Source organism: Mustela nigripes, chromosome 2 (genome assembly GCF_022355385.1).
Source record: "Mustela nigripes isolate SB6536 chromosome 2, MUSNIG.SB6536, whole genome shotgun sequence".
Taxonomy (NCBI): domain Eukaryota; kingdom Metazoa; phylum Chordata; class Mammalia; order Carnivora; family Mustelidae; genus Mustela; species Mustela nigripes.
In genome coordinates, this window is record NC_081558.1 from 92770761 (window position 1) to 92789120 (window position 18360).

An 18360-nucleotide genomic window follows, 5' to 3' on the forward strand; every position below is an offset into this window, starting at 1 on the left:
TGAGCCGAAGGCAGCGGCTTAACCCACTGAGCCACCCAGGTGCCCCCTTCCCTTTAACATTTCTTGTCAGACTGCTTTTGTTTGGGAAATTTTTTTATTCCTCCTTCAATTCTGAGTGATAGTCTGGCCTGGTACAGTATTCTTAGTTGTAGGTTTTTCCTTTCAGCACTTTGAATATATCATGACCAACAAAGTTTGTGCTGAAAAATCTGCTGATAGCCTTAATGAGGTTGCCTTTTATGTTACTAGTTGCTTCTCTCTTTCTGCTTTTAAAATTCTCTTTATTTTTAATCTTTTGTATTTTAATTATTATTTATTGTGGCATGGACCTCCTTGGGATTATCTTGTTTGGAACTTCTGTGCTTCCTGAATCTGGATGTCTGTTTGCTTTCCCAGATTAGGGAAGTTTTCAGCTATTATTTCCTCAAATAAATTTTCTGCCCCTCCCTTTCTTCTCCTTCTGGAATCCCTATAATCTGAATATTTGCTTGATGTTGTCCAAGAGATTCCTTTACTGTCCTCATTTTAAAAAATTCTTTCTTTTTGCTGTTCATCTTGAATGCTTTCCAGTACCATGTCTTCCACTTCACTGACCCATTCTTCTGCATCCTCTAATCTGTTGTTGATTCCCTCTAGTATGTTTTCATTTCAGTTTTTTTATTCTTCAACTCTGATTGGTTCTTTTTAAAATTTTCTTTTTGTTGAAGTTCTCATTAAGTTCAACTCCTCTTCTCTCCAGTCTGGTGAGACTGCATTACCTCTTTTTCTGAGGTTTGGTGGTGTTTTTTTTTTTTTTTTTCAGCACACTGTGTGTGGGTTTTATTCAACGGGGGGCGGGGGTGCAGATGTTCAGTCCCCTAACAAAACAGAGGCCTCACGGACATGCTGTCGAACCACACGGTCCAGCAGTGTGTGCACGTCCCGGGCAGCCCGGGCAGCGGCCTCCAGCACCGACTCTAGGTGGTCCTCGTGGAGCCTGGCATCCATTTCAAGCAGCGCAATCTGGCCTGAGGCCGGCAGCAAGGCCAGGGCCAGCTGGGGACCGCCAGCGGCCTCTTCCACGTGGCTGAGGTCCGCCAGGGCCGTGCTGTCCACAAAGCCAGCGGAGCAGGCGCACACAAAGTCCCGCATGGGTACTCCAGCGTCCAGCACTGCCAGCGTGGCTGCGTTCACACAAGCTGCGGAGGTCCCGCCATCTGCTTGCAGCACCTGCACGTAAATATCAATCTGGGAGCGTGGGTGCAGCTGTGTGAGGATGGCCGCCTCGAAGGTCTGGCGCAGCTGCAGGCCCATCTCACAGGACTTACGGTCCCCATGGGGTCGCCGCTTGCGTTCACCTGTGCTGAAGGTCGCAGAACTATACTGACAGTTCACCAGGGCCCTGTCTGGCAGGGCTCGTGCTCGGGAGCCCCGGATCTCGTGCGGCCCGTAGACCACCGCAAGCGCCTTGGTGTTGCCTTGCTCGATGTAGGCCGAGCCGTCGGCCTGCGCGAACACACCCATCCGCGCCTGGATCTTGCGCAGCTCGCCGGCGCGGCGTCCGTCCACGCGGTAGCCCTGGTCCGACAGGAGCTCTAGGCCCGCCATGGCGCCGGGCCGCGGGCCGCGCTTCCGTCTGTTTTTTTTTTTTTTTTTTTAAAGATTTTATTTATTTCAGAGAGAGAGAGAGAGAGAGAATACAAGCAGGGGGAATGGTAGGGGGAGGAGAAGCAGGCTTTCACTGAGCAGAGAGCCAGACATGGGGCTCAATTCCTGGACTCTGGGACCAGGACCTGAGCCCAAGGCAGATGCTTAATTGACTGAGAGGAGACTGAGCCACCCAGGTGCTCCTGGTGGTGTTGTTTTATTTGGGATATTCCTCTGTCTCCTAATTTTGCTTGATTTTTGTGTTTGTTTCTGGGAATTCTGTGTAACAACTACTTCTGCACTTGAGGGAATGGTCTTGTGTATGGTCATCCCATGTATAGACTATGTGTGCCTGTTGCCTTTGGCTGACTTTCTGGAGATGTGGCTGGATTGGTTGGGGGTCCCAGGGCACTCTGCTGGGGCTGCTGTGGTGGGATGGCTGGAGCTGAAGTATGTATGGGGCAGGGTGGTCCTGGGGTTATTTACCCAGAGGGTTCCCTACCCAGAGGGTTCCCTGGCAGGACAGCCGAAGTTGAACTAGGTGTGAGCCAGGATGTCCTGGGGTGTTCAGTGCAGGGGGCACCTGCAGATGAGGTGAGGTGTTGGCTGGGGTTCCTGAAGTACTCAGCATTGGAGATGCCCTAGCAAGTAATCTGAATCCAAGATGTTGAGGGCTTGGGAGTGATCTGTGGTGCTTTGTACCTTTGTTACCTTGGTGAGATGGCTGGAGCTATAGTGATGGTGACCTAGGATATCTTGGTGTATGCTGTGCTGGGGCTGTCTTGGTGGGACAGATTGTGCTGCCACCAGGACTCCTGGATCTTACTCTTGTCCATGCTGTCAAGGTAGAGGCAGAGTATAAATTGTGGTGTTTACCCACCCTCTGTCCCAGCAGTTCTTCCCACTGTTTGATAGAGTTCTAGAGGTAGATCTTTTATATTCTAGTTTCCCTTTTAAACTGTGTTGTTTTCCTGTGCCAGGACATCCAGGGCTCAGTTAGCCAGTAGGCCCGCTATGGTGCCCAGACCTGCTCTGATCTGTGTTGTCAGAGTGGAAAGGAACTTCAGTGTGGCACTTGCCAGCTCTTTTGATCTGGAGAGAGTGTCAGCAGCTCCTCTGCTGTTTAGCAGGGTTCTAGGACTGGTTTCTTTATATTCCAGTTGCCCTTTTAGACTGTGGCCTTTTTTCTGTGCCCCAGAGCATTCACATCTGCTCAGGGTCCCTCTACATATCCCTCCCCACTGCAGTTCATATCATTTGGGGGATGGAGGTTCTCTTCATTGCCAAGTATCTGTCTCTCTTGTCTTCTGTAATCTATCTTTTGTTGGGCAGAAGGTGTTCAGTTAGCCCTCAGTTCTTTAAGAGGAATTGCTATAGAAATGGGTGTAGATTTGTGCATTCATGGGGGAGTTGTGTTTAGGGTCTCCCTGTATTGCCATTTTTGAACCAGAACCTGCTTTATGTTTTCCTGATAGGTTACCTAGTAGTTGATCTGTTCTGTTAATCTATCAGAGAATAACTTTTTCAATTTAATTTTCCTGTTTCTTTTTAAAAGCTGTGTTATCTGCTTTTATATTCTGCTTTCTTTCAGTTTATCTTTCTTCCCTCAAATTTTTGAACTAGTAGTTTAGTATATATATTTTATTTTTTTATGTGTGATATTATAATTAAGTCCATTGTAGAGAACACAAATAGCCACATCTAGTTGCAAGGGACGCTGGGAAAATGTAGCCATTTGCCCATCCTTTCTGTTACAGTGGTAGATATGGAAGTTGAATTTTTTTTTTTTTTTGAAAGATTCTATTTATCTATCTGACAGACAGAGACCACAAGCAGGCAGAGAGGCAGGCAGAGAGAGAGGGGAGGAAGCAGGCTCCCCGCGGAGCAGAGAGCCCGACGCGGGGCCTGATCCAGGACCCTGGGATCATGACCCGAGCCGAAGGCAGAGGCTTTAACCCACTGAGCCACCCAGGCGCCCCAGAAGTTGAATTTTTGATCGCTACTTAGCAGTCTCTGTTACACTCTTAATGCTTTAAAAATCAAGCAAATAACCTGTACATAGGGAAACTTTAATTACAGAAACAGGTAAAATGAAATGCACATCTTTTTCTTTTTCCTTCCTTCATACCTGTCTTCTTTCCCAGAGGTAAAGCGCTATGAAGTTTTGTGTCTATTTTTCCAAAAAAATTATTACATGCCAAATATTGTATCCATATATTTGCTTCTAACTCAAAAAACATTGTATTATACATTTTCACACTTTGCTCTTTTTCAGTTTCTTTCTGTATCTGGTCATACAGATTTACCTCATTTCTTGTAATGACAGTATAGTATTCCATTTTATGGGTGGAACATTTTCCGGCTGATGGACATTTAGATCCACTAGGTTTTGCTCTTATAAGCAGTGCTATACTGAACATCTGTGTGTATCTGAGTATATTTTTGTGAGTGTATCCATTGGCTTGGAACCCAGCAATGGAATTAGGTCAGTGAGTATGAATATTTAAAAAGTTAAAAAAGAGAGCTTTCTAGATAGCCAAGCTTAGTGGTGGTCTCCTAAGTCCAGAACTGTACATATCCTTCAAGAACTGTATAGGTCAATAAGAACAACAATCAGAACTATCATTTTTATGGCTTTAATGTAGCCCAGAGGCACGAAACTACAAACTTCAATTAACAATAAGAAAGACTCCCAATTTCTAGTTGGTCTATTTCTTGACTTCCTACTACACGTCTCTGTGGAGAGCTGGAGTGTTGAGAAACTGCACAGAAGAAAGAGAAGGGAATTTAGGTAAAATTACTCTCAGGAAGAGGAAGTTCACTGTAAGAGTGAAAAATACTGGAAAATAGTCCTGTTAGGTCAGCAGTAACTTCAGGGGAGGGACTTAAACATGGACCCAGGAATCGAGGAGGCAGTTATGGAAGGACATTGCTTCTGGGGAAGACCTGTTAGAAGGAAGGGAGAGGCGTTTTTGGAAATTGTGAAGTGAAGGAAAAATGAAGCGAGGTAGATTTATGTGTCTACAAGATAAAAACCACAAATATTGAGGGAGCTATTAGCCTTTTCCTTACCCCTCCCTAAAATCAAGATGTGCGTTAGCTAAATGGCACTTTGCCGTACTGACAGACGGGAGGCTCTTGAACTGGGAGTCATGTTTGCCATCCCACTGTCAACTCTGTGAACAAAATGCACAGATACAAATAGTTTATATAAAGCTTATTAAAATAGAGAATAAAAAACTTCAATTGAGAAAACATCCTTTGCTATAAAGTTAATCATGAAGTAGATGATCATACTGCAGTCTGAGTTCAGTAGCTTCAAGGAAGTATTTGAGGTTATGAAAACCAGAAACTTAGAAATTCATGACAAAACGGACATGAAATAGATGTAAAGTTAGAGCTGATTGAATTAAAATGGATGGGGGGGACCAGAATTATTTATCAGACATGAAGACAGAAAGTGTTTTAGGGAGAATTCAACTGAATGAACTTTAATAAGGAATACTGAAGGAAAGTGGGAAAAACCAAGAAATTGAAGATAAAAAGGTAAAAAAGTGATTTAAGTAGATGATAAGCAAAGAGTGAATATAGATGTAATTGGAGTGACTAAGAAAGAAAACCAAGACCTGAATTAATGTTTAAAACTGTGTTCTAAGAAAACCTATAGAAAATAAGACCTAGAGCTACCTAATGAAAAAGCCCGCTGAGCACCTTGGAAAATTAACCTTGGGTAAAACTTGAGTATTAGATTTTTAAAATAAAAAATCTTCAGGACCTGGAGGCAGAAATTTCCTCTACATTACAAAGAGGAGAGACTGAGTAGCATCAGACTTCTCAAAAGCAACACCTATGGAAAGGTACTTTCAGGAGACTTGAGGAGAGATTATGAGACTAAGGATTTTATATCTTGCCAAGGTGATGTTCATATATTAAGACTAAAGAAAACCAGTTTTAAATATGCAAGAACTGAGGGAATACTGTGTCCCTAGGCTTTCCTTGAGGAATCTTCTAGCAGATGAGCGTATCTAAGCAAGAGATTTCCAAGGAGAAATTTTGATGAGAGGATTAATTGTCTTATTTAATTATAAGTCTAAGACTAAAGCAAGGCTGGAAATGAGGGTGGGAGACAATATATAAATGCTGTGTTTTAGTTGCAGAAAAAATGCAGCTGAAACAATGGGAGGAGAAGGAAGAAGAAAGTATAGCAGACTATGTTCACTGATTATTGAGAATCAACAGATACTGTTACAAATAGGCACCCAGTTAATAAAACAGTAAATAATCAACAGATGAAGGCTTATAAAATAGGTATAATTACAAAAGTACCCACTAGATAAAAAATAGAAACTTTGGGGGCGCCTGGTTGGCTCAGTGGGTTAAAGTCTCTGCCTTCGGGTCAGGTCATGATCCCAGGGTCCTGGGATTGAGCCCCGCATCGGGCTCTCTGCTCTGCGGAGAGCCTGCTTCCTCCTCTCTCTGCCTGCCTTCCTGCCTGCTTGTGATCTCTCTCTCTGTCAAATAAATAAATAAAATCTTAAAAAATATATATATATAAACTTTATAAATAACAGTATAAATACACAAACAGCAAATATAACATGGTTCATAGAAAATAATTATAGAGTAAAAATCAAATCTTTTATGTGAATAAATATGAATGGCTTAGCTTATTAAACTTACTTATTTCCTTTATTAAAAGAAAAAGAGTTTTAATTTCTCTCATAAACCAAGACCAGCTATATGTGGTATATAGGAGACACTTAAAATGATTTTAAAAAGGTAAAAATAAGGGATGGGCAAGAGGTATACCAGAGAACAGAAACAACATAGCAGCATTTGTGATCTTAATATTGGATGAGGTAAAATTCAAGCTTTAAATATGACAAGGAAAGTTGTTTTTACATGCTAAAAGCTATGATTCATAATGGTGATATAAAAAAAATCTATGTCCCAAATGATAAAACCATGGACTTTATAAAGCAGAAACTATGGGAAATCCAAGGAGCCATAGGTAGAAACAAATACTTGCCTTAAACGTGATTAATACAATACAATACAAATCCCTTTCTGCATAGCAAAAATCTATAAAGAAAGTCAAAAGACAAGCTACAAAGTGGGAGGGAATATTTGCAACGTAGGTCCCAAATAAAAGACAAATATCCCAGGGTGCCTGGGTGGTTCAGTCAGTTAATCTCCCTCTCCCCATCCCCTGCCTGTTCCCCCTGCTCATGCTATCTTTCTCTCTCTGTCTCTCTCTCTCAAATAAATCTTCAAAAAAAAAAAAAAAAGACTTAGTATGTCTTAATATGCCTTAATATGTAAAAAAAAAAAAAAAAAGTCTTAAAAATTGAAGAAGTAAAGATGGAAATTGATAAATAGGAAACCATGGATAGCTCACAAAAATATATATAAAATGGACCTTAAACATATGGAAAGATTTTCAACTTGACTCATTATGTTGGAAATGCAAATTAAAATTAAACTGAGTCATCATTTCTCATCTGTCAGTTTGGCAAAAAATAAACAACTTGAAAACATTTTCTATTGGTAAGTCTGGCAGAGCCGACTCTCATAAATTGCTGGGAAAGGTATATGGTAATTTCTAAGACTAAGTGGGTATTATTTACATGTGAACCCAGAAAACAGACAAAGAAAACATTGAGTGCAAAGGGAGAGGGAGTGGTGAGTGAGAGTCAAAGGTGCTCCCACACCCACCCTGCCCTTGACAGGAGACTTGGTCAGGTTCGGGGAAGAACTCACTAACTCTTCAGATTCAGCTGTGGACAAGGAGACCACGCCAGCCACTGAGGGAAAGAATGTAGCATGGGGGCCTTCCTAAAAGGTGCTGACAGTCCTGAGAAGACATTTGAGGACAGTGAGGCAACCCAGCTATCGGTGTCAGGAATGGGATACCACCCCTAGAAGATATTTATACTGAAGATACACTTCTCATCATCCAATATTATAGACATACAAGGTTACTACTGTTGTGTTATTTGCAATTGCAAAATAATGTAGGCAACTTGAATTTAAAATAATGGAAGCAACACATGGGAGATTAGTTGAATAAACTTTGGTACATGCACACAGTAGAGTCCTAGGCAGGAAAAAGAGCAAGCGTGATCTCTGTGCTGATAGGAAGTGATTCTTGGGATATATTTTTAAGTGAAGAAACCCGAGGTGCTAAAGAGTATCTGTAGTAGGTTATTTTCCTTCTTAAACAGAAGTGGGAACTAAAAAGGTATACATGTATCTACTCATTTCTGTAATATACGCATAAGAGATAAATCAGAAAATGAGATTAATGATAGGGTGGGTAGAATTAGGGTGGAAGGGATGGGGAGTGATGTTAAATTATGTTAATGTTTACAAATTTAAAAAAATCAAGACTGAGGGAAAACCTTTCAGGTGCAATAAAAACAAATTGAACCTGTGTTTCAAATGAGTAACTTTTGAACACAGTATTTTGACTATATACCTTTAGTCCAGTGACAAATAGTTGTAAAGCAATACTGAATTTTTTTTTTTTTCAGTCATTTGGGGTAGCATTTCTGAAACCAGTTTCTCTGTATTTGAGGATTAAATAAGTCCATTTTGAGGATAATGGGAGTCCAGGGTTTACTGTAGGAAAAAGGAGTTCTGAATATGGTAAGGGGTAAATTAGAGTGAGTCCTGTGGTTGAATTGGACGAGAATTGGAGCTATTAGTATGAACTCAGTGTTTTCACACTACTTTTAGAAATAAGTGTGTGTGTGTGTGTATCTGTGGATTTCCTAGCTCTGTCCTCTAGGACAGCTTTTTAGAAGCAGTCTTATCCCCCAACTCCCAATCCCAAAGGGATCTGAACCCTTTGGAGAGATGGCTGATTCTGGACTTGGGCCAAGAAAAAGTACAAGATGAACCTGAAAGTAAGGCAATTCCAGAATGTGACAGTGCTCAGTGAGTGATGGAGAGACATCAGAGTTGCTCAGGAACCCTCTTGAATATACTCTCTCTGGCAACTATGGAGCGATTTAAACATAAAATAATGATAAAGATTACAGTCCACATAATAAAACAAGAATTCCTAAGTTCATACTTGTGGATGATGTAAATAAATGGGAAAGACAGAGACCTTTTTGATAATAGAATGCCAACTAATAAATGGGGTTAGGGAAATCGCCATTCGACAGCTACCATGGCAATAATTGTGTCAGGGAAGAGTCATGAGTGCTAAAGCTAGTGGGTGAAAGTGTGATGAAAAATAGGATTTTTACATTTCTAAGAATTTCCCCACAGTGTACTTAATAAAAGTGGAGAAGTAAGAAATTTGCAGGACAGAGACCTGCATATGTTCCCACCATTAATGGCCAAATTGACATTATGCTCCTCCCCTCCTTTAAAGTAGGCTCCACACCCAGCATGGAACTCAATACCAGGCTTGAACCCATGATCCTAAGATCAAGACCTAAGCTCTGATCAGGAATGGGACACAAAACTGAGCCACCCAGGTGTCCCATTATGTGCCTTTTGATGTGATTTACTGAGAGGGTCACTTCTGTGATACTCTGCCAAAAATGCTCACCCTGAAATTAAACATGAAGAAATATTAAACCCAAATTGAAGACAAATAACCGAAAGACCAATCTATGATCTTCAAAGATGTCTTGATCATAAAGAAAAGGACTGAGGGGGCGGATATTAAAGGAGGCTAAAAGAAGGGACTGGTGCTCTTCCATTAGATTCTAGGACCAGATTTTTGTTGCTATAAAGAGTTATTGGAGTAACTGGCAAAATTTGAACAAGGGTTTATAATAGTAGTATTAGTTTCCTGATTTTGACAGTCTCACTGCAGTTACACGAGAATGTCCTTGTTCTTAGGATACATACTGAGGTACTTAGAGGTAAAGTGGCATCATGTCTGTAGCTTACTCTCAAAAAATTCAGGAGAAAAATTGTGTGTATAAATGTACATATGTAAAGAGAAGAAAAAATATATATGGATACATAGGAGAGAGAGGAGATGTGGGTGGGGACAGAGAGGGAAAAATAAAACATCCGTGGTAAAATGTTAAATGGATTATCTAGGTGAGGTATATATACTTTTTTTTTAACTGTTCCAGAAATTTTTATGTAAGTTTAAAATGATTTCAAAGTAAGGTTAAAAGAGTAAAATAATGCCAAATTCAAATAGAACCTTTAAAAACAGAGCACTGGTTTATCCTCCCCAGCAGGGTAGAGGTGCTGCCCTCCCTGCATGCTTACAGACCCTGTGGTGGGTGGGGGCGCTCCAGCTTTGTCATTCTGCAATGTAAATGCCTGTCATTTTGTAATGTAGTTCTCTCTGGTTCTTTATCATTTTGAGCTCAGGTGTAAATTTATACCTGCAGGTTGTTGATGAGCGAGAATTTTTTGAGATCATGCCCAATTATGCCAAGAATATCGTTGTTGGTTTTGCAAGAATGAATGGGAGGACCGTTGGAATTGTTGGCAACCAACCTAAGGTGGCTTCAGGTAGGTGGGAGAGGCTCTCACACACCTTGGGTGGCAGCTGGGGGCCAGAGCTGCCTGGGCTCACAGTGTCTGCCTTCTGGCTTTCTCTTCAGGTGAGCCCTCCATGGCCAGAGAAGAAACTCAGATGTTGTTGTGTTGTTGTAATAGCTTTTTTCTCTTTTAATGTTCATATCCCAGAATGCTTCTCTCATTCATTAATTTTTTAAGGGTTTATAGATAAGTTTCTTTTTTTGAGTCAAGAGGGTCTTTATTTTTTCAGAGATCTGCTTTCTGTTGCCCCCTAGTTAGATTTCTGTCTCACCCACTGAACTATGAGCTCCATGAGGGTGGGGGTGTTGGAGTCCTCGCCATCGTTTTATTTCCGGGGTCTTCAGTGGTGCCTGATACACAGTTGGAGATTCGTTCATGGCTGTGCTGTGGGTACAGTTGGTGGAAGTGTGACATGGGGACTGTAGACACTGCTTGTCTCCTGTTTTCCTTCTTAGGTTTGTTTTGAATCCCTGTGTAGGAGAAATATGCCCTCCCTTATTGACCCAGCTTCATCTTTTATTTGTTTTTTTTAAACAGTATTTTTTATCATGTATAATATATAAATATATATAAATAATCTAAAGGTTGATTTTTTTTTTTAAGAGTTTATTTGTTTATTTGACAGAGAAAGATCACAAGTAGGCAGAGAGGCAGGCAGAGAGAGAGAGAGGAAGCAGGCTACCCACCAAGCAGAGAGCCCGATGAGGGACTCGATCCCAGGACTCTGAGATCATGACCCGAGCCGAAGGCAGAGGCTTAACCCACTGAGCCACCCAGGTGCTCAAAGGTTGCCGTTTTAACCATTTTTAAGGGTATAATGTAGTGGCATTAATTACATTCACACTGTGTGCAGCTGTAACCATTATCTTCCAGAAATTTTTCAAGTAGGAAGAGACTCCTTTTCACCTTACCCCCCAGATCTTGATAATCTAAATCTACTCTCTATGAATTTACCCATTCTAGATGTCCCATGTGAGTGGAATCACATAGTAGTTGTCTTTTTGGGTCTAATTTATTTTACTTAGCATAATGTTTTCAAGTTTCATCAACATGGTAGCATGTATCAGAACTTTATTTTAACTTTTCATGGCTAAGTAATATTCCATATCATGTGTATACCACGTTTTGTTTAATCATTCATCTGTGATGGACACTTGGGTTGTTTCCAACTTTTGGCTATCGTGAATAACACTGCAATAAACATCGGTATGCAAATATCTATTTGAATCCCTGTTTTCAGTTCTTTTGAGTATACACCTATGAGTGGCATTAGTCATATGGTAATGTTATGTTTACGTTGCGGAAACATTGTACTGTTTTCCACAGTGGCTGCACAGTTTTACATTCTCACTAGCAAAGCAGGGGGTTCCAGTTACATCACATTGTCTTCAGCACTTGTTACTTTCTGGTGTGTTTTGATAATAGCGATCCTAATGGGTGGTTTTCATTTAAATTTCCCTAATGATTAGTGATGTTGAGCATCTTTGCATATGCTTATTGGCCATTTGTATGTCTTCTTTGGAGAAATATCTATTGGATTCCTTTGTGCATTTTTAATTATTTTTGTTGTTGAGTTGTTGGAATGCTTTATATTTTGGGTATTAAACCCTTATCAGCTATATGATTTGCAATATTTCCTCCCATTCTGTAGGTTGTCTTTTCATTTTCTTGATAATGTCATTTGGTGCACAAAATTTGTAAAATTTGATGAAGTCCAATATATTTTTGTTGTTTGTGCTTCGCAGAGTACCTGTTGAGAAGTCCACTGTCATGAAACTTTCTCCCTAAGTTTTCTTTTAGGAATTTTGTGCTCTTAGCTTTTACATTTAGGTTTGATCAATTTTGAGTAAATTTTTACATATATGTGAGTTAAGGGTCCAATTTTATTCTTTTGCACATAGAAATCCAGTTAACTGAACACCCATTTGTTGAATAGATAGTTCCTTCCCAATTGAATAACTTGGTATCCTTGTCAAAAATCAATGGGCTGTAGATGTACTTTTTTTTCTTGGACTCTTAATACTATTTACTTGGTCTAATTAGGTTTATCCACATGCTGGTTTTCATTACCGTAGTTTTATATACTAAGTTTTGAATTGGAAGTGTGAATCGTCTCATGTTTTTTTTTTTTTTAAAGTTGGTTTGCGGGGTGCCTGGATGGCTCAGTGGGTTAAGCCTCTCTGCCATCAGGTCAGGGTCCCAGGGTCCTGGGATCAAGCCCCGCATTGGGCTCTCTGCTCAGCAGGGAGGCTGCTTCCCTTCCTCTCTCTGCCTGCCTCCCTGCCTACTTGCGATTTCTATCAAATAAATAAATAAAAATCTTAAAAAAAAAAAAAAAAGATGGGTTTTGCTTTTTGGGTCCTTGCAATTCCATATGAATTTGAGGATTGGCTTTTTCATTTCTGCAAAAAAGCATGTTGGAATTTTGATAAGTTTTGCATTGAATCTGTAGATCACTTTAGGTGGTATTAACATCTTTATGTTTCGACCTGTGAGCATAGCGTGTCTTTCCATTTATTTTGGTCTTTTATTTCTTTCAGTAATATTTTGTAGTTTTTAGTGTACAAGTCTTTCACCTCTTGGTTAAATTTACTCTTATGTGTTTTATTCTTTTAGATACCATTATAAATGGAATTACTTTCTTCATTTCCGTTTTGGATTGTTTGTTGTTAGTGTATAGAAAGACAACTACACAACTGATTTTTGTTTGTTGGTCCTGCAACCTGCAACTTTGCAGAGTTTATTAGCTTTACTAGCCTTCTTGTGGATTCTCTGGGATATTATATGGGATCATATTTTTTGCAAAAAAGGTATTTTTACATTCTCTCCAATTTGGTTACTTTTTATTATTTTTATCTTGTCTAGTTGTTCTGGCTAGAATATCCAGCACACTGTTGAGTAGCATTAGTGAAAGCAGGCATCCTTATTTTGGTCTTGATCTTAGGGGGTGAACTTTGTCTTTCACCATTGAATATGTTAGGTATGGAATTTTCATAAATGCCCTTCATCGTGGTGAGAAAATTTCCTTCTGTTCCTGGTTTTCTGAATCTTTTTTTTTTTTAATCTTGAAGGGTTGGTAGATTTTGTCAGATTCCTTTTCTGCAACATTTTACATGAGCGTGTAGTTTTTTGTCCTTCATTGATATTTTGTATGTTGAACCACTCTGCATTATTACAGTACATCCAACTTGGTCATGGTGTATAATCCTTTTTATAGAATAAATTTTATTTTTTGGAGCTCTTTAGTTTCACAGCAAAATTAAGTGAAAACTACAGAGTTCCCATATACAATCTGCTGTCACACATGCACAGCTTACTTCACTATCAATATCCTGAACCAGAGTGGTGCATTTGTTACAATTGATGAATGTATATTGACACACCAGGAGTTTCTGTTCTGCATCCTCACCAGGATTTGATCTTGTCAGTCAGTGTTCTGGATTTTGGCCATTCTCATACTTGTGTAATGGTTTCTCATTTTGAATTGTGCATTTCCCTGATGACATGATGTGGAGTATCTTATCATGTGCTTATTTGCTATATGTATATTTTTGTTTCCTTTGGTGAGGTGTCCAGATCTTTAGCTGCCCCCCTTTTAAATCTTTAGCTCATTTTTAAATCAGATTTTCTTATTGTTGAGTTTTAAGAGCTTTTTATATACATTAGATAGCAGTTCCTTTATCACATGTATATTTTGCAAATATTTTCTCCCAGACTGTTATCTTCTCATTTCTCTAGACAGCATCATTTGCAGAGCAGAAATTTTAAATTGTAATGAGGTCAGCTTATGAATTATTTTTTCCTAGGTTATGCCTTTGGTAGTGTCTCTGAGAAGATGCCACCATACCCAAAGTTGTTTTTCTCCTATGTTATGTTCTAGGTGTTTTCAAGTTTTGTGTTTTGCATTCAGGTCTCTGGATCCATTTTTGAGTTAATTTTCATGAAAAGTTTAAGGTTTGTGTCTAGATTAATTTTTTTGCTTGTGGATTTCCAGTTGTTCCAGCACTATTTGATGAAAAGATGGTCTTTCTTCCATTATATTGCCTTTGTTTTATCTATCTATCTATCTATTTATTTATTTATTAATTATCAAAGATCAGTTTGTTATATTTATGTGAGTCTGTTTCTGGTTTCTCTGTTCTGTTCCACTGATGTATTTTTTTTTTTCTTTCACCAGTACTACATGTCTTGATTACTGTAGCTTTACAGCAAGTCTTGCAGTTAGGTATTATCAGTCCTTCAACTTCATTTTGTCTTTCAATATTGTGTTGGCTGTTCTGGGGTTTTTGCCCCTCAATATATTCTTTAGATAAGTCTGTCAATAATCCACAAAATAACTTGTTGGGATTTTGATTGTAATAGTGTTAAATCTAGAGAGTAAGTTGGAAATACCTGACTTCTTGATAAGATTGAGTCTTCCTATCCATAACCAGGGAATATGTTTCCATTTATTTAATTCTTCCATTTTGTTCATCAGAGTTGTGTAGTTTTCCTCATATAGATCTTAAAATATGTTTTGTTAGTTTTCTGTCTATGTGTTTCTTTTTTGGGTAATGTAAACAGTATTGTGTTTTTAGTTTCATATTCACTACTGGTATATGGGAAAGTGATTAACTTTTGTGTATTAACTTTGTATCCTGAAAACTTGTTATAACTGCTTATTAGTTTGAGCAGTGTTTTTGCCAATTCTTTAGGATTTTCTGCGTAGATTATTATGTTATCTGTGAACAAAGACAGTTTGATTTCTTCCTTTCCAGTCTGTGTACCTTTTGTATATTTTCTTGTTTTATTGGATTAGCTAGGACTTGCAGTACAGTTTTGAAAAGTAGTGAGAAGGGACATTTTTGCCTTGTACCTGATCTTAGTAGGAAGGCTTCTAGTTTTTCACCATTATGTATAATGTTAGCTGTAGATTTTTTTGTTAGATGTTTTTTATCAAGTTGAGAAGTTGCCCTTTTGTTCCTAGTATTGCTTTTTCTGTATCTAATGATAGGTTCATGTGATTTTTCTTCTTTAGCCTGTTGATGCAATGGATTACATGAATTGATTTTCAAACATTGAATCTGCCTACCTGTGATAAATCCTAGTTGGAAGTGGTATATAATTATTTTTATAACATTGCCAGATTTGATTTGCTAATATTTTGTTGAGGATTCTTATGTTTGTGTTAATGAGAGACATTGGTCTGCATTTTCTTGTAATGTCTTTGTCTGGTTTTAGTAATAGCATAATGCTGGCCTCATAGAATAATTTAGGAAATATTCCCTCTGATTCTTTCTGGGAGATTTTAGAGAATTGGTGTAATTTCTTAAATGTTTTGTAGAGTTCACCAGTAAAACTTTCTGGGCTCTGTTTTTTAAATCACATAAGAAATAAAAAATGGTAGGGGGCACCTGGGTGGCTCAGTGGGTTGAGCCTCTGCCTTCAGCTTAGGTCATGATCTCAGGGTCCTGGGATTGAGCCCCACATTGGGCTCTCTGCTCAGCAGGGAGCCTGCTTCCTCCTCTCTCTGTCTCTGCCTGCCTCTCTGCCTACTTGTGATCTCTATCTGTCAAATAAATAAATGAAATCTTTAAAAAAAAATGGTATTACAAAAAATGATATTTTCCCCATGTAGTTGCCTTTGCTAGAGATCTTTTTTTTCTTCATACAGTTGTGTGGTATGGTCTAGTGTTGTTGTTGTTGTTGTTCTTTCACTTCAACCTGAAGGATTCCTTTTTCCACTTCTTGTAGGGAAAGTCTAGTGATAATGAACTCTTCAGCTTTGATCTTGGAATGTCTTAATTTGTCCCTCATTTTTCAAGGACAGTTTGCCAAACATGGAGTTATTGGTTGACAGTTTTATTCTTTCTGTGTTCTAAGTCATTCCATTGTCTTTTGGGTTCCATGGTTTTTCTACTCAGAAATCAATTGATAATCTTACCAAGGATCTCTTGTATATGGTGAGTCACTTCTGTCTTGCTACTTTTAAGATTTTGTCTTTATCTTTTAGTAATTTGATGATAATGTGGCTCAGTGGAGCCACATTCTGTTTGTGTTTATCCTATTTAGTTTCTTGGATTTGTCACTTCATGTCTTACGTCAAATTTGGGAAGTTTTGGGGCGCCTGGGTGGCTCAGTGGGTTAAAGCCTCTGCCTTCAGCTCAGGTCGTGATCCCAGGGTCCTGAGATCGAGCCCCGCATCCAGCTCTCTGCTTGTCAGGGAGCCTGCTTCCCCTCCTCTCTCTGCCTGCCTCTCTGTCTACTTGTGATCTCTGTCAAAATAAAAACAAAACAAAACAAAAGAAAACTTGGGAAGTTTTTGAACATGATTTCTTCAAATCTCTGTCCCTTTTTTCTCTTTCTCCTCTCTCTGGTATTTCCTCGCTGCATATGTTGATTCGGATGATGGTATTTCATAGGTCTCTTAGTTTCTATTCACTTCATTTTTTTTTTAAAGATTTTATTTATTTATTTGACAGAAATCACAGGTATGCAGAGAGGCAGGCAGAGAGAGAGGAGGAAGCAGGCTCCCCGCTGAACAGAGAGCCCGATGTGGGGCTCCATCCCAGGACTCTGGGATCATGACCTGAGCCGAAGGCAGAGGCTTTAACCTGCTGAGCCACCTAGGCGCCCCCATTTTTTCTTTTCTTTTTGCTCAGACTGGATAATTTATCTTCAGGTTTCTTGATCCTTTCTTCTTTTTCTCAAATCTGCTACTGATCTCCTGTAGTGATTTTTTTTTTTTTAACTTCAATTATGGTAGTTTTCAGCCCCAGAATCTGTTTGGTTCCTTTTTATGATTTCTTTCTTTTTGATATTCTCATTCTGTTCATACGTTGTTTTTCTGATTTTTAAATTTCTTTGTTCATGTTTTTCTTTACGTCTTTGACCATATTTAAGGCAGTTATTTTTAAATTTTTATTGTCAGGGACATCTAGGGTGCTTAGTTGGTTAAGTGTCCGCCTGTAGCTCAAGTCATGACCCCAGGGTCCTGGTATTGAGTCCTGCATCAGGCTCTCTGCTCCCTGGGGAGCCTGCTTCTCCCTCTCCCTCTGCTTGCCACTCCCTGTACTTGTGCTCGCTCTCTGTCTTTGTCAAATAAATAAATAAATTTTAAACAAAAAAATTGTCTAGTAAGTTCAGTGTCTGGCTTCCTTAGGGACATTTTCTGTCTATTTGTTTTGTCTGAGTGGCTGTTTTCCTGTTTCTTTGTAAGCCTTGTTATTTTTTATTGAAAACTAGACATTTGGATATTATACTTTAAGCTTTGTTGTTATTGATCACTGAATGCTGTAATAGTCCATTTGTCTAGTGACTTCTCCTGATTATTTTTGCAGAGTGTATTTCTTCCTGTATGTGGTCACTGAAGTTTCTTTTCCTTAACTTGTATCCAGCTGGGGTTTTAACAGAGGTATCCTTGAACACCAGTTGCTAAAACAGACAAACAAGGAAACACCTCTTCTAGTCTTTGAGGATTGGCTCTGTGCTGGGGTTCTCTCACTTAGCCAGACTTAAACTGAACTTAGGGATCAACCCAAGGTTAAGACTTAAGATCTTCTTAGATTATTTGTTGGTAATGTGTTTTCATTTTCATTCATCTGAAGATATTTCCTTTTCTCAGGTCTTTCTGAGTATGTATCTGGTTCTAGACATATCCGTGTCTTTCTAAAATCCCCTGTATATGTAAGTGTTCTTGAGTGCCCTAATTTCCAAGAGAAACTCTGGTTTTTTTTTTCTTTTTCCTCCTAGGCCTTAGATGATTGAAGCATAGTCTTTTGGCCCAGATATCTGCAGGTTTTTCCTTTGCTTTTGAGCAATGTCTGCCACTTTTCTGGCCTGGGTGAGTTCCAAGTTAGGTGAAACAGAGATGAAAGTCAGCCTTTCAGACAACTTAGAACAGACCTGTGTGATAACTGGTGCCTGAGGTCTTCTTTGTTCCCTCTAGAACTAGGGAGTATGGGGCAAGTGTAATTAAGAATACCAACAAAGGGGGCGCCTGGGTGGCTCAGTGGGTTAAGCTGCTGCCTTCGGCTCAGGTCATGATCTCAGGGTCCTGGGATCGAGTCCCGCATCGGGCTCTCTGCTCGGCAGGGAGCCTGCTTCCCTCTCTCTCTCTCTGCCTGCCTCTATGCCTACTTGTGATCTCTCTCTCTGTCAAATAAATAAATAAATAAATAATCTTAAAAAAAAAAAAAAAGAATACCAACAAGGCTTTCCTACTATTTTTAA

The 18360-nt window shown here is 39.3% G+C and overlaps 2 protein-coding genes across 3 annotated transcripts in view; one reads left to right on the plus strand and one right to left on the minus strand.

Moving 5' to 3' along the window:
• PCCB (propionyl-CoA carboxylase subunit beta) overlaps nt 1-18360 on the plus strand; it is a 104520-nt gene that overhangs the window by 77144 nt on the left and 9016 nt on the right. For both annotated transcript variants that reach the window (XM_059390974.1, XM_059390975.1), the window contains one exon: nt 9996-10119. In XM_059390974.1, coding sequence (XP_059246957.1) covers nt 9996-10119 — 124 coding nt within the window. The remainder of the gene's footprint in view (nt 1-9995; nt 10120-18360) is intronic.
• On the minus strand, nt 832-1612 carry LOC132009986 (exosome complex component RRP41). The gene has a single exon (XM_059387979.1). It carries the CDS (start codon nt 1585-1587, stop codon nt 850-852), a length of 738 nt encoding a protein of 245 aa, XP_059243962.1. The 5' UTR covers nt 1588-1612; the 3' UTR covers nt 832-849.